This window comes from Zea mays, chromosome 9 (assembly GCF_902167145.1).
Source record: "Zea mays cultivar B73 chromosome 9, Zm-B73-REFERENCE-NAM-5.0, whole genome shotgun sequence".
NCBI lineage: Eukaryota > Viridiplantae > Streptophyta > Magnoliopsida > Poales > Poaceae > Zea > Zea mays.
In genome coordinates, this window is record NC_050104.1 from 114077981 (window position 1) to 114102040 (window position 24060).

Genomic DNA, 24060 nt, shown 5'->3' on the forward strand with positions numbered 1-24060 from the left:
ACTGGCGACATACTGCCGACTGTTCTTTCGAGTCAGAGGGACCTCATCTTCTTCCTCCCCATCGTCTTCACCAGCAGCACGGGCAACACCCCCATTAGGATCAGCAGCAGATGGAGCACACCCAGTGGGGTCGGCGTCAGTAAATTCAGGCACAGGCACTTCTTCAGCAGCAGGAACCAAAGTACCAACGTCCCGATCCAAACTAGATACTCGCTGGAGGCGTCTCTTTTTCTTTTTCTGCTCATCAGCAGGAGGATCAAGTTGATTGACTCGGCAAGGATGTCTCGGGCGAACACTGACAGGTTTCTGAACATCTGAGATTGTACCAGCCTCTGGGAGAGGTGCCACCACCAGTGCCCCAGCAGGAGCAGCATCAGAAGAGTCCTCAGCCAGCAAATCAAGCATAGCACTTATCTCTGCATCACTAGGATCCAAGGGCACCTCAAAGTGGACCTGCCGTTCACTATCAGGAACTTCCTCAAGCGAGGCAACCAAGACGCTAACTTCTTCAGCAGAGGGTCGCACTCTAAGGCCCAAACTGCCGTCAGTGACAGGTGGATTCGACACAAAAAGAGTGAAGGCCTTGGGAGGAGGCAAGTTCCAGGCTGAGTATGCCACTAGGGCACCAACATTTGATACCTTGCCTCTAAGAATCATCTCAAGTCGGTTCACCAAGTCTACAGAGGGAATTCTTCTATTGGTAACCCGAGTCAAGTCAGCTAGGCCTCGGTACAGATAAGCCGGGTATGTCCTGTCTTTCAACGGCTGAATATTCTTGAAGACAAAATCAGCAACCACAGCCTCAACAGTCAGACCCCTCTCCTTCAGCAGTCCAACTTCAGCTAGCAAAGCCCCTGCCTCAGCCACCTCCTGATCAGTGGGGGATTCAGTCCAACTCGGAGTACGAACATCCGGCTGTCTTCCCGACCGTGAAGGGAGAGAATTGCCATGGTTCTCAACAATAAACCATTCCAAGCGCCATCCCTTGATACTGTCTTTGAGAGGGATTTCAAGATACTCAGTCTTCCTCCCACAGCGCATCTCCAAACTAGCACCCCCAACCAACTGATGCTGCCCCCCGGCCATCCCAGGGCGACAGTGATACAAGTACTTCCACAACCCAAAATGTGGCAGCACGCCAAGAAAAGCTTCGCATAAATGAATGAAAATGGAAATTTGCAGAATAGAATTGGGATTCAAATGGGTCAGGTTAAGATGATAGAAATCAAGGAAGCCGCGGAAAAAGGGAGAAATGGGAAGACCGAGACCGCGGAGAAGAAAAGGAACGTAAATTACGGATTCATGGGTATCCTCTATCGGGACAGTAACCCCATGACAAATCCGCCAAGAACATAGCTCCCTCGGGGGAAGGACCCCGATGGACACGAGGTGGAGAAGGTCGGGCTCGGAGACAACAGACATGTGATTACCTGCGAAAGGCAACTGACTGTTGGGGTCCATTGGGGGAATCACCGCGGCAGATGAACTCGAGGCTTTCCGCTTGGGCGCCATCTCAATTCTACTGGCGGACGGAGCAAGAGCCGAATTGCAGAAAGGATTTGGAGGCAGGAAAGCAAGAACTAGGGCACGGAAAGCAGAGGCGGCTAAAAGCGCAGTACTTATGGGATATTCCCGAGCCAGATACTATTTCAAAAAGCGCCCAGTCAGCACCCAGCAGTTACCTCCAAAACACCAGCGTGCCACGTTGTCACTCGGCAGTTACTTCCAAAACACCAGCGTGCCACATTGTCACCCGACGGTTGCTCCCACATCATCACTCGGCTATTACCCTCAGCATGGCCAGCGCAGCCCGTTCTAATTCGGCCGTTATCTCTAAAACGCCGACGTTACCTTCAGTCGCTCGTCGGTTACCTCTAACACGCCGACATCGTCTTCAGTCACTCGGCAGTTATCTCTAAAAACTCTGACGCCATCTTCAAGTCGCTCGGCAGTTATCTCTAAAACTCCGACGCCGTCTTCAAGTCGCTCGGCAGTTGTCTCTAAAACTCCGACGTTATCTGCAAGTCACTCGGTGTTACCTCTAAAACTCCGACGTCGTCCTCAGTCGCTCGGCAGTTACCTCTAAAGCTCCGACGTCATGCTCAATCGCTCGGCAGTTGTCTCTAAAACTCCGACGTCATCCTCAAGTCACTCGGCGTTACCTCTAAAACTCCGACGTCGTGTTCAGTCGCTCGGCAGTTACCCCTGACACGCCGACGTCGTCTTTGGTCGCTCGGCAGTTATCTGTAAAACTCCGATGTCGTCTTCAAGTCACTCGGTAGCTACCTCTAAAAGCGTCGATATGATGCCCGAGTTATTTACTTACTATTCCAAGGAAATCAACTTCACAAATAAGGTGGGCGGAGAAATGATTCAACCTCGTCAGAGAAAGATCCTAGGGTCGTCTTCGGATCCGCGGGTGACCCAATACGACCGCAGATAATTTTATATCAAGATGGCTGTGAGTTCGCCCAAAACCTAGATCTTGCCCCTCGGGAGGAACTCCGTCAGAGAGGAAAGATCTAGGATTGTCTTGGGATCGCAGGCCACCAAAGACGTCTCAAGACGACACGAAGTCGAAGCGAGGTGAAGATTGGGATAGGGAAACTACGACTAGGGCTGTGCTATATCTACTCATAAGGCATGGATGATAAATAACGTAAAAGATTGCTTCGATTCAATGTGTTTGGTGGTCCTTAATCGGCCGTACGACTTTATATTTATAGGGGAGAAGGTTTGGAACTGTTTCTAGACGAGATCGAACATATTCCCACGAATAGGTTAGAATAACTACGCATGTGATAAGTACTCTCACCTGATTTAATCTGATTTTTTCAAAAATTTTGACCACTCGTCTTATTTAAAATATTTATTTAAAAATGTAAAATTTTAAGTCGAGCACAAACTACCTTCAACTACCTTCATGGATAAAACAAACAAAAAAATGACAAATCATTATTTTTAAATAAGACAAGTGATTAAAGTTTTTTTTTTAAAAAAGATCAATGATGTTATATATTTATGAATGAAGTGAGTATTACACTCCATGAGTCATCTGAAATAGCAGGCGACTGAAAGGTGTTCTAAGAAACCTCGGACGAGGCTGCATGTGCGGGCCGTGGCGCAGCTAATTCTAACACAGCACCAGAAAACAATCCCTATCGAGATCGAGCGCCGAGAGCGGGTATAGGCCTCAGCTCCACCACCTGCCGCGTGCCAACTGCCAACCTAGCCTCGCGATGTGGGAGCTACACCCCGACCGCGAGACCCCACGCCGTTGCGAAACATTCCAGCCGTGAGCTGCACGCCGCCGTCGTCCAAAAAGCGGCGACCGATCCATCCCATGCACGAATTGACGCCGTCGGTGCCGAGAACTGGAACTCCTCCGGAAGCTTGGCTTCCACGCTGAAAGCGCACCACCGGTTGACGTGCTCCGAAGAAAAGAGATCGAGCAAGAGGCCGCCGTCTCTTGTCTGACGGCCAGCTTTAGGCTTCTATATCCATCTCTTCCCTCACGTCGTCTCGGGTGAAAAAGGCAGTACAGAACCACACGCGTATATGTTCAACTTTGCATTGGATCGAGGATCGATCGCGCATATGAGCGAGCTGCAACTTCATCTGCTGCTTTGCTTATTAATTAATCATAAATAAATAACCGCAGGCCAATGCAAGCTAGCTAGGGGGGCCATATGAATATATAGACTAATAACTTAGCACAGAAGCAGAAGGTCTACTATATATCACTGATGAGTTCTTTAGTAAAGGCAGACGAGATTATATTGACAAACAACTCAAGTGTGTTCACACAATAATAGTAAATATATAACCTGGCCATATCAAATATCCTGAAAGATTTGCATTGGCTGCATCATCATTACATGCTGCATCATCATTATATGTGTATGCGCATTGCTATATTATTGGATGATCCAAATGGGCCAATTAATGGCTGGACGACGCATATGATATGAACTTTGTGGTCTGAATCATTTCGTGTAAAAGAGGAAGCCTCGATCTCATGTGCTTGTTTCAAGAAGAAAAATAAAACTAACTAGGGCCTATCTAGAACATATGTACTCCATCCGAGTCAAGAAATAATTGACGTTTTTTTTGTTTTAATTTTACGCTCTTTAATCATAGTTTTTCTATTAAAAATATAATACTTCATCTGTTTTTTTTATTTGTCATGGTTTAGTTTAAAAATAAAATAGCGGACAATAAATATTCGAGAACGGAGTTAGTAATATCTAATGTCTTAAAGGAAGGGTATAACATTTGGTAAATAACAAAATGGAGAAGGCTTATTGCTAGAGCAAAAATGACTTCGCGCGAGTGAAGAGGCGGCAGCGGCCAAAGGAAAATTCCAAATCCATGCATGCACGGTCACATATATATTTCCTCAATTATTATTAGGTAAGCTATTTGTTTGCTTATATTAACAACAAGTTTCCGAATACACGTTTCTCATGTCTTATCCCATAGAGCATCTGGATACAGGGCTGTGCTTGAAATGCAAGCTACCACCCATAGTGGACAGTATGATTTCTGAGCTTGATCGATGAGAGATAAAAGGTAGAACGCAACTTTGCCAGGCATATTTATTAGTAGTCATGCATACGCCTTCTCGCTTCTGTCACGTGGACGTACTTTCGTAGCGAATCTATGTATCTCATGGAGTCATGGATGTACGTATTACGTACGTAGCATCAGAGTCTCCCTACGTTCTGCATGCTACTACTTGTTGGATATATCAGATATCTCTACTAACTATTAAGGATAGATTGTAGACTGCCCCCGCCCCTCCCCCCGCTACCGCACGCCCGGCCGCGCGAAACCTCCGCACGCCCGCCTGTCTGCCGCAACGCATTCCCCGTGCATCCCGCCGTCTCGCACGCCCTCAAGCCCGCAACGCCCTCCCCAGCGAAACCCTCCACTACCTCAACGCCGCACGCCCGCCGCCGCCGCGAAATCCGCACCCAGGCATCCCTCCGGTACCCAGCTCGCGACTCTCGCACGCCCGCCTCCCCCTCTGCTCAAGTGTCGCGCCCTCGCCTGTCCCCGCCCCTGTCTCCCGAAGTCGTTCGCGACCGCCGCCCTGCTCCCCTCGCCCCGTGTCGCGTCCGCCGAGAACACCCCCGTGGATGTATCCGGGATTCGAGGCCTCCCCCTCCCTTTCCCTTCCCCTTCCCCTGCCCCATCGGCGATGCCCGGATCCGCGACCGTCGCCGTCCAACCCCGACCTCTGTCTGTGTCCGCTCCGTGGTGGCGCAAGCGCTGGAGGCATCCACAGGGGGCTACAACGTGACCCCGCCCCCGTTCGACATCGGCACCCCCTCCCCCCGACCACTGCCGTCGGCGCAGGCACCCACACCCGTCGCAAAGGAAGAACAAGAAGGGCATCATCGGCATCCCCAGGGCGCTATGGCGGCTGAGGACCGCCTGTGAGAGGGCCAAAAGAACGCTCTCCACCGCCTAGACCACCGGCGCACGCGCAGACGCGTCTTTGGAGCCGCCACCAAGAATCAGATCGCCATGAATCCCATCAACATTGTCTTCGGTAAGTACAACAACATCAATCTTTCGCGAGGCATAATACAAACGCCACCTCCTTGATCCCGCCCGCCTATTCCTCCCTAGATCTCCTATCCATCGCTGCTACCCTGCCCAGATTTATACTTCCTGGGATGGATCTGTGTCATTGAGCAAACATGTCTACGCTTATCAGTGGAAGAATACGTTTATGCTATTGTTCATTATTTTAATATTGGATGGATTAAAATATATTATGTTGCATTCGGGGCTGATGATGATGAAGGCAATTTCTGTTTATTTGGTATGAATAACAATAGTGTTTTCAGGCTAATCATCCTGATTTTCTTCACTCTACATGGTGATTCAATGCACTAGCTATTCTATGGTTTGACGTTCAAAATACTGGAATATGCATTGTAATATGTTGGACTGAATTTTATTTTGCCTTTGATTATGCGTTCTGCAATTGTCAATTATGTCAACACAAGGTGTTATGTTTTTCTGACACTCTATGTACCTCAAGGTGATAGCTGAACAACTTTCTGAAATGCATATTGATTTACTTGGTCCAGGCCATTTTTAGGACTAATTAGATCGTGCCTTTGAAGGTGTAGTTCTCCATCCATTAGCATAACTGTTGCCTTGAATTGTAATCAATCACAGGTGGTGCCTCACAGACAAGCCATTTTCACATTTATCTCCACCTATACATGGATGTTTCTTTTCGATTCACATTTGCATATTTCATTACGGAGATGGTGGCCACTCTCTGAAAATGCACATCAGCATGAAGAAGGGTCTGTCATATGAAGACATTGCAGATGAGGATGAGAAAACAATGTGTTTTTTAAACAATTAGTAACAACATGTTGTAACTTAACTTGAGCATGTGCTCATGTAATGCTCGGCAAAAAAATTGTGGAATTTGTCGAGCTGGCTAATGGTGATATTGCAAAACTAAGAATTTCTTTGTATCGTCAAAGGGATTGTCCTTGATACATTTTGTGTGGTACTGCTTCCCCCAATGCATTATCCATGTTTCAGCTAAGCATATAATCTAGATAGACAGGAGTTTTGCGTTGTCACAGAGTTTGCTCAGGTACACAAGAACTCTATTCGATTACCTTGTCTTTTATCATCTTGACTGGTTTCAATTGCCTACAGTTGGCTAACTTCAGTGAAAAATGCTTGTCTCACGGAGAACTGTTTGAGGTGCTCAAGGATGATAAATACATTCTAGAGGAACAAGTTCAGGCAATTACTAAGCCGTTGGTATGCACTTCACTCTGGTTCTGTATTCACCCTGCATAGTAGCAGTCCAGTTGTTTTGGTCGTTTTCCCTTCATGATTTTAGCATGTTTCATTTCAGGTGAAAGCATTGCATTACTTTCATTCGAATCTGAATTATTCATCGAGAAATGAAACCTTAGAACATATTTATTAGGAAAGGATCTACTGTAAAGGTAATTTCTCTTCTACCTTCGCGTGCATAATTTGTCGAAGTCTTGTCGTTTTTTCATTTCTGAATCATTAAGTATTAGCTGCTACGGATACATTCAAGTATGTTATTTTCACTTTTTGACCATGAGTTATATTCATTTTTTGTTATCATGATTCATAACAAATAGTTTTGGTTATAACTGTTCCAACTTCCATAAACTTCATTTTAGGTGCTATGCTTGGGAGCAAATTTTCCAGTCAAAAGTGTAGGACATCTGTGATGATGAACTTTCTTGGTTCCGCAAGGCTCAATTGCTTGTTGTGGTATATTCCTTTAGTTTTGCAATAATTTAGGTGTTTCTCTAAACATGGCTTGTGGTGTTAGATTAATATATTCATTGGATATGGTGTGAATTTCTAAGGATTACCAGATGATGTGTACATCTGTTATTTCCTCTTGTAGGATCAAGCAACCTGCAAAATGGCCAAAAAAAGTAACATGGCACGAGTGAAGAGCTTTGATAGATATTACTTTGCTTCATTTCTGTATGTACTCTAACAGCATAGGCTTTCATCTTACAACTTTGATTTGTTTGGAGACATTTTTAATGACATTCAATTAACGCATTTGTGTATTGTATGTTCTGCTAAGATTTGTTTGGGCTAGCCATTTTGTAGCATGAGTGAAGATGCATATTTTTATAGCTTATGGATGCTGTGAACTGCAGCTAGCTGTCCATCCATAGCATGTGAAAGAACAGAGGTGAGCAACGACGTAGGGAGTTACATTTTTTATTTAATCCCTGGTTTATGCTTTTTGGGTGCAGAATGATATGGAAGTTCCTCACCAGTATGTTTCTAGGGGGATGCATACCAAAAGTAGCAGCAGCAATAGCCTGCAGAGTTCATTCCATAAGCCATCTAAAGCAAATCAAGCTTTGAAGAGGTCTACAAGTCAAAAGGATTTCTTTCATTCTAGAGACAGCAGCTCCGTGAGTACCTTTGTCTTCATTATATTCCTTGGACTGAAATTGGATAAGATATCAAATAACGTCATCCTTATAAAAAAGTTGTGCTACAGTATCATCGCACCATCTTGTACAATGAACTTTAATGTTCCATTCATAGATGCATAATAGAATTAGGTCTGTGCTATCTTTTGTTTGGTGCATACTAAATCTTGGCTGTGCACTGGACTGTTGTAGATTCACCTAATCATTGTGTTTTATGAATGAAATTTCTTAGTTTGTATTTTTATCTTTAATTCTGCAGAGCCATTCTTCAATCTCTACTAACTATTAAGAGAGCATTGTAGACTGCCCCCGCCTCCCTCCTACGCTACGCCCGCCCGCCCTCAATCCCCGCCGCGAACGCCCCGCAATCCCCACCTCCCTCCCTCCTACGACGCCCGCCCGCCCGCAATTCCCGCCTGCAGCTCGCGCTGACGCTTCCTGGCCATACGGCTGATGACATCCAATCGCGCAGCTGGCTCGGGGGTGCTCGAGCTTGCGCCACATCTGAAGGAGCGAGGAGGGCGCGTTGAGGGAGGGCGCCTGCGGGCGCGGTGGCGGAGGCGCGGCGGTCGAGGAGAGGAGGAAGGAGGAGGGGTCGAGGGTGGAGACCGGGTGGAGGCGCACGAGCGCGAGGAGCTCGGCCTCGCGGTTGTGGCGCTCGACCTCGCGGTTGCGGCGCGACCCAGCGGTGGGTCGAGCTTTCTGCTCTTGATTCTTCGCACCGCGGCCACCGGCTCACAGCACAATGCTGGTGTGAGGGCGGATGTGGTCAGGCTTGGGAGTGGAGAAGGAGCCGACTATTGGTCCGTGTCCGTGCGTGAGCTCGGCGTATGGTCGGTGGCGCTCGGTGGTGTTCATAGTGCGCCACCGCCATCGGCTGCGTCACGTCCAAGAACGCCGTCTCGGTGACGCCGCGGCCGACTCGTCCGGCGAGCTCAGGGACCGGAGCCAGCCGCGCGCCCAGGGGTCTGTTGCCCTGTTGCCGGTGCCCGTGCCTTCCCTGTGCAGCTCGTCGTCCGCGGCGAGGAGGCTAGAGAAGGTCAAGGACGAAGCCGAGGAGCCAGGGAAGGCTGTCGTCGCCGTGGCAGCCGCGTCCTGGAGCTTCCGGCTGCGGAGCCTGCGGAAGAGCCTCGAGGGTGAGCAGGTGGCTGCCGGGTGGCCGCCGTGGCTCAGCGCCGTCGCCGGGGAGGCCATCCAGGGGTGGATCCCACTCAAGGCCGACTCCTTCGAGAAGCTAGAGAAGGTATTGTGGAGCTTTCGGCTGAGGTTTCCTAGGCCACTCATTTCAGTTGGGTTCCGTGACTGATTCAATTCAATAGCTCGCGGGTCATTTTCCATGGCAAAATTTTGCTTGCGTGTGGAATTTAGAAGGATGATGGTTGTTGAGACTGTAATTTGGTCTGACTGCTTGGTATCTTTCCGGTGTCCCCTATCATGTGTTCGTTAGTAGTAAAACTCTGTTGGGTGATGGAATATGACATGAAGAATAAACTATTAGTATAACACGCAATTGTTGTGAAGGTAAAGGGGTGAGTTGGGACCTTGGGGTTTGAAAAGGAGGTGACTTGGGCGATCAATGTTTTCTTTTATTCATGAGGCATCACATGTTTTGGCTGTCTCCATTGTTGGTATGCCCTGCTGATAGGGGATTTGACCCCCAGCTGTTTCTTATCTGTTGTCATACTCAATAGGAAAATTAGATGCTAAATGACAAGCGCACATCAGCAGGTAATTTTGATGAGATATCTGGATGTTTGCAGAAAATGAATAGCGCACATCAGCAGGTAATTTTGATGGCACCCTATTTATACGTTGCCTAACTCTGCAGTAGCCAGTAATCTCTGTTTAACTTGACCCATTGGGGAAGACTGGACAAGGCATTTCTTCAGCTTTAAACCTTAAGAGATTCCATTTAATTTTCTATGCCCACTTTTTGTTACGGAGTTTTGCTCATTTGATTTTTCTTGCCGTTCAATTTTCTGACATTAAACATCCATGTCTTTGATGCGGTCGAATTAGCTCCTGGTGTTGATCCTGAAGCTCTGGAAGTTGCTGAGGATTGTCTGGAGTCCATTTTTAGTGTTAACTCAACAGCCACTGGTGACGCAATACAACCAGGACTGTTGTTTGAGCTATTTGCTTCTCTCGAAGCAAATGAAAGAGACCAGGCAAGAGCTGCTTTGCTGTCACAATCTGTTTCAAACAAGCCATCTCAAACTGCTGAATTGCTTATCCATACAGTTTTGTTACTTTTCCCTAATATCATTCTTTAGATATACTATCATCTCATATCATCTTTCTGCTTCTTCTGATCAGAGCGACAGCCAGGTGGAGGATACATTTGAACTAGGTATGACTGACATAAATTGTATTGAGATATAGTTGCCTCTTTTTTACATTGATTTCACTTTTGAGGTGATTAAAATCAACTGTGTTCTCGTGAACCTTTTTTTAATATTTGGTCAGATCATTCAGGAGATGAACTATTTGCAAAATTTTATGCTGCACTTGATGAAATCAATTTCTTTAAGACATCACCTGCTGGAGATGAAGATCGTGGCCTACTTTCAAAAGCAACACAATACTTTGATGATGCATTACTGGTAAAATGATCTCTCTCCCTTTTTCTGTTTTTTCTCTTAGGGAACTATTAGTTGGTCTGCATCTATTTCTCTATTTTCTTGGGCTGGTTGTTCTTGACATATTTGCACAATTAATAATTGTGGATCTTTTTTTCCTGTTTAGGCGATGCAGAAGTTGGGAAAGAAAATGGCAAGCTTAGTAGACATTGCAGAGTCCTTTAAATCAAGAGGTATGTGGTCTGCATCCAATGCCTATCTAAACTCTGTACATTTTTATGTGTTGTTCTGTTACTCAGAAAATGAAAATGTTGGTGTCATGGGGCTGAGGCAAAAACACAGGATTTATGAAAATGTACCACCACCACCACCAAGAGTCGACGTCTACCACCAAGAGTCTTCCCCAATGAAAATGTTGCCCGTCAACGTCTACCACCACCACCACCAAGAGTCGACGTTGACGGGCAACGGCGTCGCCACCGCCGGCGAGAAGCTGGGCGTGGAGCGGTTCGAGCTGCCGCTGATCTACATCTCGCTGTCACGGAAGGTGAAGGAGGACGATTTCCTTGCGATGAAGGGCACCAAGCTGCCCCAGCGGCCCAAGAAAAGGGCCAAGAACATGGACAAGACCCTCCAAGTATTAAACACCTGGCCTGAGATCGATTTGATCCTTTATTTCTAACCCGATCCAAATCGATCTCTGCTCTCAAAACTTAAACATGTGCCCCCTTGCTTTTTATCATGCAGTTTATCTTCCCGGGAATGTAGTGGGGTAGGGGTCATAGGATGGATTTGAATTCATGATAGTATATACACATGTACATTGCTTAAAGATACTATCTACGTATCTATATCTATTACAATTTTGTATAAATACTTTTTGATAGTTTTTAAATTTGTATGGCAAAGCAGGGACATATATATATATATATATCTTTTAATGTATGTAAATCTTTTTAACCTCTAAAAGATGCTAACAAGAAGGTATAACGATAATTAATGTTTCTATACATCTCAATATATCTTATCATTATATGTTAACTCCGTAGAAACGCACGGGCATACACCTAGTATCATATATGTGCATGCATATATGCATGTGACTATTCTGTAGACTCCCTATCTTACTCTTTATTTCAAATTTCACTCTACAAATAGTACAACCTACAAATAGGCTATGTAAATGATCATGCAAAATACTGTTTTGCACTGTAGGAGAGTGACAGGGAGTCTGTTGCAGATAGTCTTACGATCTGTACATACTTGCTCTATCCCTATAAGTGCCATCTAGATTTTTTTTACAAATTAAAATTGTTAAAATTAATTAAATTCAAAAATACTAGTAACACGTATATCTCTCCAAATAAGTGTATTATAAAATATATTTAATGATTTATCGAATAATATTTATCACACACCGTAAATATTAGTAATTTCTTGTATATATTTGACCAATATTGAGTATATTTAACTTATAGAACAAGAATTAAAAAGGAACGGGGAAGTATACACTTGTACTCGCATAATGTTTGACCTGAAACATCCAACTTTCTACGCAACTGACTTATCCGAATTGATCATATAGGTAATTACTTCCATGTGTATTCTGAAATTGAGTCGTCTCGTTGATAATTACCTTATTTAGGTTATGCAGTGGCTGCCATATTTAAACGAAATTATGAAAAAAGTTCAGGCAGGAAATTTTATATTTTCTACAAATTATACATATACAAACTTAGTGTATTCAATTCCTCAGAAGAATCTTTGCTTAATTGACAAAGAAGAAAGCATATATTCCCTAGGTGTGGTAAAGAAAATGCCATGTCTCTCTCTCCTCCCCCTCCCTCGTGGAACAATGTGTAGGGGACGGCAAGCTGGCTAGCTTTATAGAGGTGTGCCCTTATCCTCTCTACTTTCTTCACCTAATTGGTGGGCTCAATTTGCAACTTGGATACATAAGATTTTCACATCTTATTAGCATGTTTTTATTACTAAATTTTGTATCCAAGATAATTACAAACTACATATGCCAAGTAGTCGGTATATTTATGATTTGATTTAACTAGAATTAGGCTCCATTAAGATGCAACTAAGGGGGTGTTTGAATGCACTAGAGCTAATAGTTAGTGGCTAAAATTAGTTGAGACATCCAAACACCCTAGCTAATAGTTTAGATATTAACTAATTTTGGTAAGTTAGTTAATAGTTAGTTAGTTATTTGTTAGCTAGCTAATTCCACTAACAATTTTTAGCTAACTAACTATTAGTTATAGTGCATTCAAACACCCCCTAATTATTAGCTATGTTAGCTAAAAAACCTAGGTAATAGCTAATCTCTCTACTTCAAATTGTAATGTTCGTTATTCTATGTTTCCTAGATATATATTTTTACCATATATCTCTACTATATTTAACTGTGAGTTTCTTCGTGTGTCGTCCTCTCCAGCGAGTGCAGCGAGCGAAATAAAAGTCAAAAAATATACATAGTGCTAGGGTTAGAACCGTTGCCCTCCCACCTCCCACGCCTAGATTTTAACCACTAATGCTCACAACCATGTGTTCAACAAAGAATAGAAATATTCTGATGTAGAAACTGTAGTAATACACGGGCAATCGACTAGTCTAGATATAATGTATGTCTTGCTAGGTAACAAAAAATAATGCCTAGAAAAGTCTAAACAACTTATAATTTAGATTACATGGAGTAATTGTTAGTTAGATGATATAGGGAATAATTGTTAGTTAGATGATATGTAATACATTAGCTGAGCATCCAAACATGACCCCAACAATTTGTTAGTTGTATGTGATCCAAATATTTTTAGACCCTTAATTAATACTCCCTCTGACCCAAATTAATATTCGCTTTAGGTATTGTTTTTATGTCTATATTCAAATTGATGGCGATGACTAATTATTATATGAATTTATTAAAGGTCTAAAACGAATTTTAATTTGAGATAGAAGGAGTACTGAGCATTTCAGGAGCTGGCAACATTCGAGTTCCTCAAACAGCTAGGTATAGTACGTGAACTGGAGAGCTAAGACTGTAAATTGAACTCGTTCACTTCTGATTATCTGAAGCACGCATCAACCTACACGGACCAATTAATCATGCATGCATGTGTGTAGTTTGCTATATGCCACCTGCATCTGAATTGGTCTGGGACACCAACAAAAAGGAAATACGGCTGCTAGCTAGCTAGCTGTAGGTCTCCCACACACTGCCGGGCCGGGCCGAGCTATATGCCATCAGTGGTTCCACTATATATATGATGTGGATAGATGTGTCGTATATGTGGCGACTTTAATTTATTTAGGCTCCTTTTGATTTTGTTGGGTACGCGTACGTTGTGATATTTGTCTACTTGGCTAACTTGCACAGGTACCGGGGCTCAATGCAAATGCGCATGTTTTAAATTCCCTCACAATCTGGTGGATGCCATCATTTGGTCATGATGAAGTGTGATGAGTTTACTCCTTTTTTTCATGCACTGATGACGATGATTCATGGCACTGATGATTTGATCAACAAGTCCTTCGCTCTAAAGTTCTGTTTGATGCATGCACTACAGCACTAGCTTACTACTACCAATTACCATAACAACGTTGAATTCTTTATGGCCCTTCCTAACGAAATTAATCCTGTATTATTGTTGCAGCCTCTAGAAAATGCTATCTCAATTCTCACCAGCCTAGGTCGTACCCTACAATCTTCTTCAGAAACTTTCTTGCAAGCAGCAGGTTGATGATATATATCCGTAGTTACTAGTACTGCATGGTCTTGTGATTATGTCAGATGTTAATTTAAATCTTCTTCAGAGGGGTCCACACGGAGACACTGCCGAGGCTTCGAGTAGCTGGCGGTGTGGCTTTCGTCCCGGGCAGAATAATACCCGGCCGGGGAAAGCTTTCTGCTAGGAGACTACACACTATAGACAGGGAGAGAAAGAGAGAGAAAGAAACAAAGCAACGAACTAAAGTCTAAAGCACACACACACACAGAGAGAGAGAGAGAGAGAGAGAGATAGAGAGACGAGCACTTCAAGGAGGAAGAAGAGACCAAGATTAGTACCACTTGTACTGTACACTCCTCGTTCCGCGTGCGAAGCGAACCCTGTTCCATGTTCTTGAATCTCTCTGAGCCCAGTCCTTGTAGCTAGCAGATCAGATCGCTCAGGCGGAAAGATCGAGAGAAGGTCGCCCCAGGATCGAGATCTAGAGCGAGAAAGGTTTAAGAGGGAAAGGCGCGGCAAGGAGTCGAGAGAATAGAATGTTCCCTTCCTCCAAGAAGCAGGCCAGCACCGGTGCCGCGAACCCAAATGATCGGCCTATGTGCGGGCAAGGCGGCGACTCCGGCGGTCTCGTCCTCACCACCGACCCCAAGCCCCGCCTCCGGTGGACACCCGAGCTCCATGACCGCTTCGTCGATGCCGTCGCCCAGCTCGGAGGCCCGGACAGTACGTGATACATAGAGATGCATGCTTTCAGTTACGTTACGTGTTGCTACTTGCCGCTGTGGAATTTTATTTGATACGTTAATTTTGGTTGATTTGCATCCTTCCCTAAATTCTTCGCCGTACGTAGAGGCAACGCCCAAGACCATCATGAGGGTTATGGGAGTCAAGGGCCTCACCCTCTACCACCTCAAGAGTCACCTTCAGGTACGTACCTGCATGATCCAGTATGCAGAAGTTGAAATTAATTAGGTTTAAGCTGTTCTTTCTCTGATTTGTGCTGTGTCTCACTCTGCCAGAAATTCAGGCTAGGGAAGCAGCACAAGGAGTTGGGTGACCATACAGGTTAGGATTGTACAGCAGATGCCATGCACTAAGATTCTAAGACTACTATATGCTTATTAATTATCTAGATAGAGAAATTATTAGAACTTGTAGCGCATACATAATTTTTGTTTCCTTGCCTTCTTCTATCTGCTTCTATATGTGTTCCCTTTTCCATCCTTTTATGAGAACCTATTATGAGTTTTAGATTCATTCATCACGTACCCAAACCTAGTAACAAAGATCATCATTTTGTCTATATATCATGTGTCCAGTACTTTCAGTTGTTTGCAATGATAGTTAATTGTAGTATAAACATATTTTTCAAAACTACTGACATATATCATCCAATGAATTAACCACATTCAGCAATGGAGATGCAACGTAGCGTGGCCTCTTCTTCAGGCATGATAGCAAGAAGCATGAACGAGTGAGCTGATTTGTTCACAATAATACTTACTCATTCCTCTCTAGTTCTGATGAGTGCAATCTTCAGATCATAAGGTTCTGATAATACTACCTCATGTTTTCTCGTGGATCATTATTCAGCCGCAGCGTGAATGTGAACGAGGCCTTAAGGATCCAAATGGAAGTCCAAAGAAGGCTCCATGGAGAACTAGAGGTACATGCATTTACGTACACAGTAGCTAGCATATTTGCTTTAGGAAGTTTACTAGCTCACCGCAGCTTTGGTTTCTTTCTTCTGGCCTTGCACGTTGTTGCTCATGAACTTTGCGTGAATGCATCAATAATGAACGTTCTTGGGAAGTTTCCATACACTTGTCACATATTATATGGCGATTTTTGCATTGTGGTTCGCATGTTCCGAAATCAGAATCGTAGACGCTTTTGCAAGAACAATCTTGGGAAGTTTACTTGACACACATCTTCTCTGTCCTTCTCATATATATGTGTGGTGCTCATGAATTCAACATATATGCATTGTCCTTCATTCTATAAACAAAAGTTAAAGGGCGGTGAACTTTGCATGCATGCATGCAGGTGCAGAAGCACCTCCAGATGAGGGTTGAAGCCCAGGGGAAGTACATGCAGTCCATCGTGGAGAAAGCATACCAAGCCCTCGGGTCCAGCGACTGCGCCACGTGGCCCGCTGGGTACAGAACTCTAGGCAGCCAAGGGGTCCTTGACATCGGCACCAGCTCCACGAGCTTCTCGTCCGTCCAGGACCTGCAGTGCTTCTATGGAGGAAGCAGCCACATGGACCAGCTCCTGCATCAGATGGAGAGGCCAATGGATGGCTTCCTGACGTTGGGCGAGAGCTGCTTCATTGGCTCAGCAGACAACAAAAAGGACCTTAATAACCATTGCAGCTCCAGTGGCAAGAGCTCGATGATGTGGGCCAGCGAAGAGCAGCAGGCAAAGAGCGGCAACGATCAGCTTCAGATGGGGTCGTCGACAAGGATGGAGGGTGCAGGCATTGATGTCATGGATCCAGTCACCGGGCTGTACGAGGGCGCCGTGTCGGGAGACTCCATGGACAGCAAGGGTTTTGAGGGTTCGAACTCCAGGCTCGAGATGAAGCCGCCTGCACAACAAGCACCTGTAGGAAGTCAGAGGATACGCATATAGTCGTCCAATATATAATGGTTTGGAACTCACGTAAAGAACTGTATACTACAATATATATGGATAAGCAAGGTCAAGCTAAGGTATTTAAATGCAAGTGTCAGTTTTGTTGTGAACCATCAAAGTTCAGACGATTAGCATGTGATCGGAGTTGTAGTACATGCAGTCATTAGTTTTAATTGTTGGATACAAGATATTATGGAGATCAATTCTCCATATATATGTTTGTTTATTTTGTCCCTAAGATTCGCCATATATATGCTGTATTATATTGGATTTGTGTGACACCGTTGTAACATTGATCAGAGATCTTTTGTGGGTGCAGTGTTATGCATGTGATAAAATGTGTGCAGTTTGTGCTTTAAGAAATCAACACTAATTCAATGACATTAATTTGGTATCATGAATGTTAATATTTTTTGTATGTCACTACCGGAACAAGTTCTTTGTCGAGTGGCGCAGACACTCAGCAAAGCCACCATAACACTCGGCAAATTTTGCCGAGTGTAGCAGTCGACAAAGAGGGCTCGGTAAACTGGTTATCGGCAAAGGCCTCTTCGTCGAGTACCTTATTTCGGGCACTCGGCAAAGAAAAGTCCCCATGACGGTGCTAAGTGACGATGATAGAACCTTTGTAGAGTGCTAGACCAACAGGCACTCGGCAAATGGAGTTCCAGTGAGCCCCATGACGGTTTCTGTGCTTAGTGTGCAGGCTGGCGCTCGACAAAGAAAGAGTCTTTGCCGAGTGCCAGACCAGCACGCACTCGACAAAGGTAGCTCCAGTCGGCCCAAGCGCAGGCTCTTCACCGAGTGTGAGCGTGGCACTCGGTAATAGTTTCCCTTTGCCGTGTGCCACGACCATAACACTCGACAAAAAAAAGTTTTACCGATTCACAGGTGTGCCTTCTTTGTCGAGTGTTATGGTCATTGCACTCAGCAAAGGCAAATAGATGTTACCCGAGCGTGTTTGTATGTCGAGTGTTTTGTACTCGGTAAAGATGGACTTTGCCGAGTGTCGTTCTTCGCCGAGAGTAACACTCAACAAATAATGTTTTGCCGAGGGCCTGATATTTTGCTCTCGTCAAATCTATGAGCACTCGGTAAAGAATGTGTTTCCGGTAGTGTATGTATTGCTCAAGCTTAAGACAAATTTTCTACTCGAAGCATGAGATGCGCATTATTTTGGAGCGAAGGTAGTATCTAACTATGATTTGCATTTCGTGTGCATAGATGACTTAGCTAATTAGGACATCTCCTAAGATCTGATTTGTGACATGCATTTCTTTAGTCTATGGCTTAGCGTATTGTGTATCCAGGAGAGCGAGAGTTCTGATTTGCTGCGAGATCATTCCTATTTCTTATGATATTTTGTTGGAATTCGCTTTGTTAAGGTTTAGACCTCATCCCCTATAAATATAAAGAGGTATGGTCGATTCCAAACAACAATATTACTTATCTTCATGCATTAGATCTAGATGTGTTGTAGCTCTAGTTGTAGTTCCTCAATCTCAATCTTCACCTCTCTTTGTCTCTACGTCATCTAAAGGCGCTTTGGGTGGCCTGCTAACCCGAAGCAACCCTATGATCTCTCCTCCTCGACATGATCCCTTCCGAGAGGCGAGATCTAGGTTCTACACGAAGACTTCTATGCATCATGGATGGTCTACCACCTACACGCGGACGGTCTGTGCACCTACAGAGAAAACTTTAGTTATCTGCGCCATGGTGGACAGTCCAGTGACCTACCACAGACCGTCCAATGACCTATTGTAGACAGTCCGTGCACGGTGCACCTGTAGAGAAAAATGTAGTTATTTGTACCATGATGGACAGTCTGGTGACCTAATGCGGATGACCCGTCGACCTACAGAGAAGTCCTCAAGGTCCTGCATGCCACGCGTAGGTCTTATGGATCGTTAGTATTTGGCCCAAAAAGACACCAACATACTTTTTGGTGACTTTGCTTGGGAACGAGTGTTTTTCAGATTTATTAAGTTCAACCACAAATGGTCGTTTCCAAAGATCGCACCAATGTCTCCCTAAACAATATCCTTAGGTCAACTATGGAGAGTCTATCGGGCGATGAGCTGCAACAGTTTGAAGATCTCATGAAGTAATGGAACGATGAGGCGCTGCGACAATGTGCCTAGGGTGCACGAAGCGACTAAGGAGAATTTCATGTCATACTTCATAGTAGACCGGGTCTAGAAGATCACCAAGCAAGGAGAGAGATCAACCTCGAGTCCCCTACCTTCGCCTCCAACTCCCAATGTAAGTAAATCTGATGATATCCAGTCCTTTAGACAATATGTAAATTTACAATGGGACTAGTTAGAACAACATATGGGGGAATAGAAGAATCACTAAAGAAACTCACACGTGCATTCGAAAAATCTTCTAATCCTAGCTTCCCATTATCTGAGGCTAGTACCGAGATGTTTGTGCCTTACCCATCAGTCGTGAATGGGCTCTTACAAATCCAACAATTATATGGTATACCAATTGAAAGTCGCCTAGAGGGGGGGTGAATAGGGCGAAACTGAAATTTACAAATATAAACACAACTACAAGCCGGGTTAGCGTTAGAAATATAATCGAGTCCGAGAGAGGGCGTGAAAACAAATCGCAAGCAAATAATGAAGTGAGACACGAGGATTTGTTTTACCGAGGTTCGGTTCTCTCAAACCTACTCCCCGTTGAGGAGGCCACAAAGGTCGGGTCTTTTTCAACCCTTTCCCTCTCTCAAACGGTCCCTCCGACCGAGTGAGCTTTCTCTTCTCAAATCAACCGGGAGCAAAACCTCCCCGCAAGGACCACCACACAATTGGTGTCTCTTGCCTTGGTTACAAGTGAGTATTGAACACAAGAAAGAATGAAAGAGAGAAAGCAATCCAAGCGCAAGAGCTCAAATGAACACGGCAAATCACTCTCACTAGTCACTAGGGCTTTGTGTTGAATTGGAGAGGATTTGACCACTTTGAGTGTGTCTAGAATTGAATGCCTAGCTCTTGTAAGTGGTTGAGAAGTGGAAAACTTGGATGCAATGAATGGTGGGGTGGTTGGGGTATTTATAGCCCCAACCACCAAAAGTGGCCGTTGGGAGGTTGTCTGTTCGATGGCGCACCGGACAGTCCGGTGCACACCGGACAGTCCGGTGCACACCGGACAGTCCGGTGCCCCCTGCCACGTCATCACTGCCGTTGGATTCTGACCGTTGGAGCTTCTGACTTGTGGGCCCTCCTGGGTGTCCGGTGCACACCGGACATGTACTGTTTGCTGTCCGGTGTGCCAGCATGGGCGATTCTGACTCCTGCGCGCGCTGCGCGCGCATTAAATGCAGTTGCAGGTAGCCGTTGGCGCGAAGTAGCCGTTGCCCCGACGTTGCACCGGACAGTCCGGTGCACACCGGACAGTCCGGTGAATTATAGCGGAGCGGCTGGAGTGAAAACCCGAGGCTGGCGAGTTCCTGAGGACGACCTCCCTTGGAGCACCGGACACTGTCCGGTGTACACCGGACAGTCCGGTGAATTATAGCCGAGTCGCCTCTGGAAATTCCCGAAGGTGGCGAGTTTGAGTCTGAGTCCCCTTGGTGCACCGGACATGTCCGGTGGCACACCGGACAGTCCGGTGCGCCAGACCAGGGGTGCCTTCGGTTGCCCCTTTGCTCCTTTGTTGAATCCAAAACTTGGTCTTTTTATTGGCTGAGTGTGAACCTTTTACACCTGTATAATCTATACACTTGGGCAAACTAGTTAGTCCAATTATTTGTGTTGGTCAATTCAACCACCAAAATTAATTAGGGACTAGGTATAAGCCTAATTCCCTTTCAATCTCCCCCTTTTTGGTGATTGATGCCAACACAAACCAAAGCAAATATAGAAGTGCATAATTGAACTAGTTTGCATAATGTAAGTGTAAAGGTTGCTTGGAATTGAGCCAATGTAAATACTTACTCGATATGCATGGATTGTTTCTTTCTTATAACATTTTGGACCACGCTTGCACCACATGTTTTGTTTTTGCAAACTCTTTTGTAAATCCTTTTCAAAGTTCTTTTGCAAATAGTCAAAGGTAAATGAATAGGATTTTGCAAAGCATTTTTGAGGCTTGAAATTTTCTCCCCCTGTTTCAAATGCTTTTCCTTTGACTAAACAAAACTCCCCCTAAAGGAGATCCTCCTCTTAGTATTCAAGAGGGTTTTGATATATCATTTTTGAAATACTATTTTCTCCCCCTTTTGAATACAATAGGATACCAAATGATAAATACTCAAAGCACTAAGTTTTTGAAATTGGTGGTGGTGCGGTCCTTTTGCTTTGGGCTCATACTTTCTCCCCCTTTGGCATGAATCGCCAAAAACGGAATCATTAGAGCCCATATAAAGTGCTTTCTCCTTCTTTGGCCATAAAATAAATGAGTGAAGATTATACCAAAGGTGGAGAGATGCCCGGAGTGACAGCGAAGGATGAGTAGGAGAGTGGAGTGGAAGCCTTTGTCTTCGCCGAAGACTCCAATTCCCTTTCAATATACCTATGACTTGGTTTGAAATACACTTGAAAACTCATTAGTCATAGCATATATAAAAGAGACATGATCAAAGGTATACTTATGAGCTATGTGTGTAAGTTTAGCAAAAGAAATTCCTAGAATCAAGAATATTAAGCTCATGCCTAAGTCTGGTAAAAGATTGTTCATCAAGTGGCTTGGTAAAGATATCGGCTAATTGATCTTTAGTGTTAATGTATGAAATTTCGATATCCCCCTTTTGTTGGTGATCCCTAAGAAAATGATACCGAATGGCTATGTGTTTAGTGCGGCTATGCTCGACGGGATTGTCGGCCATTTTGATTGCACTCTCATTATCACATAGCAAAGGGACTTTGGTTAGTTTGTAACCGTAGTCCCGCAGGGTTTGCCTCATCCAAAGCAATTGCGCACAACAATGGCCTGCGGCAATGTACTCGGCTTCGGCGGTAGAAAGAGCGACCGAATTTTGCTTCTTTGAAGCCCAAGACACCAAGGATCTTCCCAAGAACTGGCAAGTCCCCGATGTGCTCTTCCTATTAATCTTACACCCTGCCCAATCAGCATCCGAATAACCAATTAAATCAAAAGTGGATCCCCGAGGGTACCAAAGCCCAAACTTAGGAGTATAAGCCAAATATCTCAAGATTCGTTTTATGGTCGTAAGGTGTGATTCCTTAGGGTCGGATTGGAATCTTGCACACATGCAAACGGAGAGCATAATGTCCGGTCGAGATGCACATAAATAAAGCAATGAACCAATCATCGACCGGTATACCTTTTGATCCACGGACTTACCTCCCGTGTCGAGGTCGAGATGCCCATTGGTTCCCATGGGTGTCTTGATGGGCTTGGCGTCCTTCATCCCAAACTTGTTTAGAATGTCTTGAGTGTACTTCGTTTGGCTAATGAAGGTGCCCTCTTGGAGTTGCTTTACTTGGAATCCTAAGAAATACTTCAACTCCCCCATCATAGACATCTCGAATTTCTGTGTCATGATCCTACTAAATTCCTCACAAGTAGATTCGTTAGTAGACCCAAATATGATATCATCAACATAAATTTGGCATACAAACAAATCATTGTCAAGAGTTTTAGTGAAGAGGGTAGGATCGGCCTTACCGACTTTGAAGCCATTAGCGATAAGGAAATCTCTAAGGCATTCATACCATGCTCTTGGGGCTTGCTTGAGCCCATAAAGCGCCTTAGAGAGCTTATAGACATGGTTAGGATACTCACTGTCTTCAAAGCCGGGAGGTTGCTCAACATAGACTTCTTCCTTGATTGGTCCGTTGAGGAAGGCACTTTTCACGTCCATTTGATAAAGCTTAAAGCCATGGTAAGTAGCATAGGCCAATAATATGCGAATTGACTCAAGCCTAGCTACGGGTGCATAGGTTTCACCGAAATCCAAACCTTCAACTTGGGAGTATCCCTTGGCCACAAGTCGTGCTTTGTTCCTTGTCACCACACCATGCTCATCTTGCTTGTTGCGGAAGACCCATTTGGTTCCTACAACATTTTGGTTAGGACGTGGAACCAAATGCCATACCTCATTTCTAGTGAAGTTGTTGAGCTCCTCTTGCATCGCCACCACCCAATCCGAATCTTGGAGAGCTTCCTCTACCCTGTGTGGCTCAATAGAGGAAACAAAAGAGTAATGTTCACAAAAATGAGCAACCCGAGATCTAGTAGTTACCCCCTTATGAATGTCGCCGAGGATGGTGTCGACGGGGTGATCTCGTTGGATTGCTTGGTGGACTCTTGGGTGTGGCGGCCTTGGTTCTTCCTCATCCTCCTTTTCTTGATTATTTGCATCTCCCCCTTGATCATTGCCATCATCTTGAGGTGGCTCATCTTCTTGATTTTGCCTTTCATCAACTTGAGTCTCATCCTCATTTTGAGTTGGTGGAGATGCTTGCGTGGTGGAGGATGGTTGATCTTGTGCACTTGGAGGCTCTTCGGATTCCTTAGGACACACATCCCCAATGGACATGTTCCTTAGCGCTATGCATGGAGCCTGTTCTTCACCTATCTCATCAAGATCAACTTGCTCTACTTGAGAGCCGTTAGTTTCGTCAAACACAACGTCACAAGAAACTTCAACAAGTCCTGAGGACTTGTTAAAGACTCTATATGCCCTTGTGTTTGAGTCATAACCAAGCAAAAAGCCTTCTACAGTTTTAGGAGCAAATTTAGATTTTCTACCTCTTTTAACAAGAATAAAGCATTTGCTACCAAAAACTCTAAAGTATGAAATGTTGGGCTTTTTACCGGTTAGGAGTTCATATGATGTCTTCTTGAGGATTCGATGAAGATATAACCGGTTGATGGCGTAGCAGGCGGTGTTGACCGCTTCGGCCCAAAACCGGTCCGGAGTCTTGTACTCATCAAGCATGGTCCTTGCCATGTCCAAAAGAGTTCGATTCTTCCTCTCCACTACACCATTTTGTTGTGGCGTGTAGGGAGAGGAGAACTCATGCTTGATGCCCTCCTCCTCAAGGAAGCCCTCGATTTGAGAGTTCTTGAACTCCGTCCCGTTGTCGCTTCTTATTTTCTTGATCCTTAAGCCAAACTCATTTTGAGCCCGTCTCAAGAATCCTT

At 44.7% G+C, this 24060-nt stretch overlaps 2 protein-coding genes across 2 annotated transcripts; both read left to right on the plus strand.

Annotated features, from left to right (window-relative positions):
* The first annotated feature begins 10805 nt into the window (after window positions 1-10805).
* On the plus strand, window positions 10806-11467 carry LOC103638874 (uncharacterized). The gene has a single exon (XM_020544070.1). It carries the CDS (start codon window positions 10884-10886, stop codon window positions 11244-11246), a length of 363 nt encoding a protein of 120 aa, XP_020399659.1. The 5' UTR covers window positions 10806-10883; the 3' UTR covers window positions 11247-11467.
* A 3150-nt stretch (window positions 11468-14617) lies between these two features.
* Window positions 14618-17256, plus strand: LOC100284616 (uncharacterized). The gene is made up of 6 exons (NM_001372208.1): window positions 14618-15024; window positions 15152-15228; window positions 15321-15366; window positions 15715-15775; window positions 15895-15967; window positions 16348-17256. The coding sequence occupies exons 1-6, from the start codon at window positions 14838-14840 to the stop codon at window positions 16933-16935; spliced, it is 1032 nt and encodes a 343-aa protein (NP_001359137.1). The 5' UTR covers window positions 14618-14837; the 3' UTR covers window positions 16936-17256.
* The last annotated feature ends 6804 nt before the right edge of the window (window positions 17257-24060 follow it).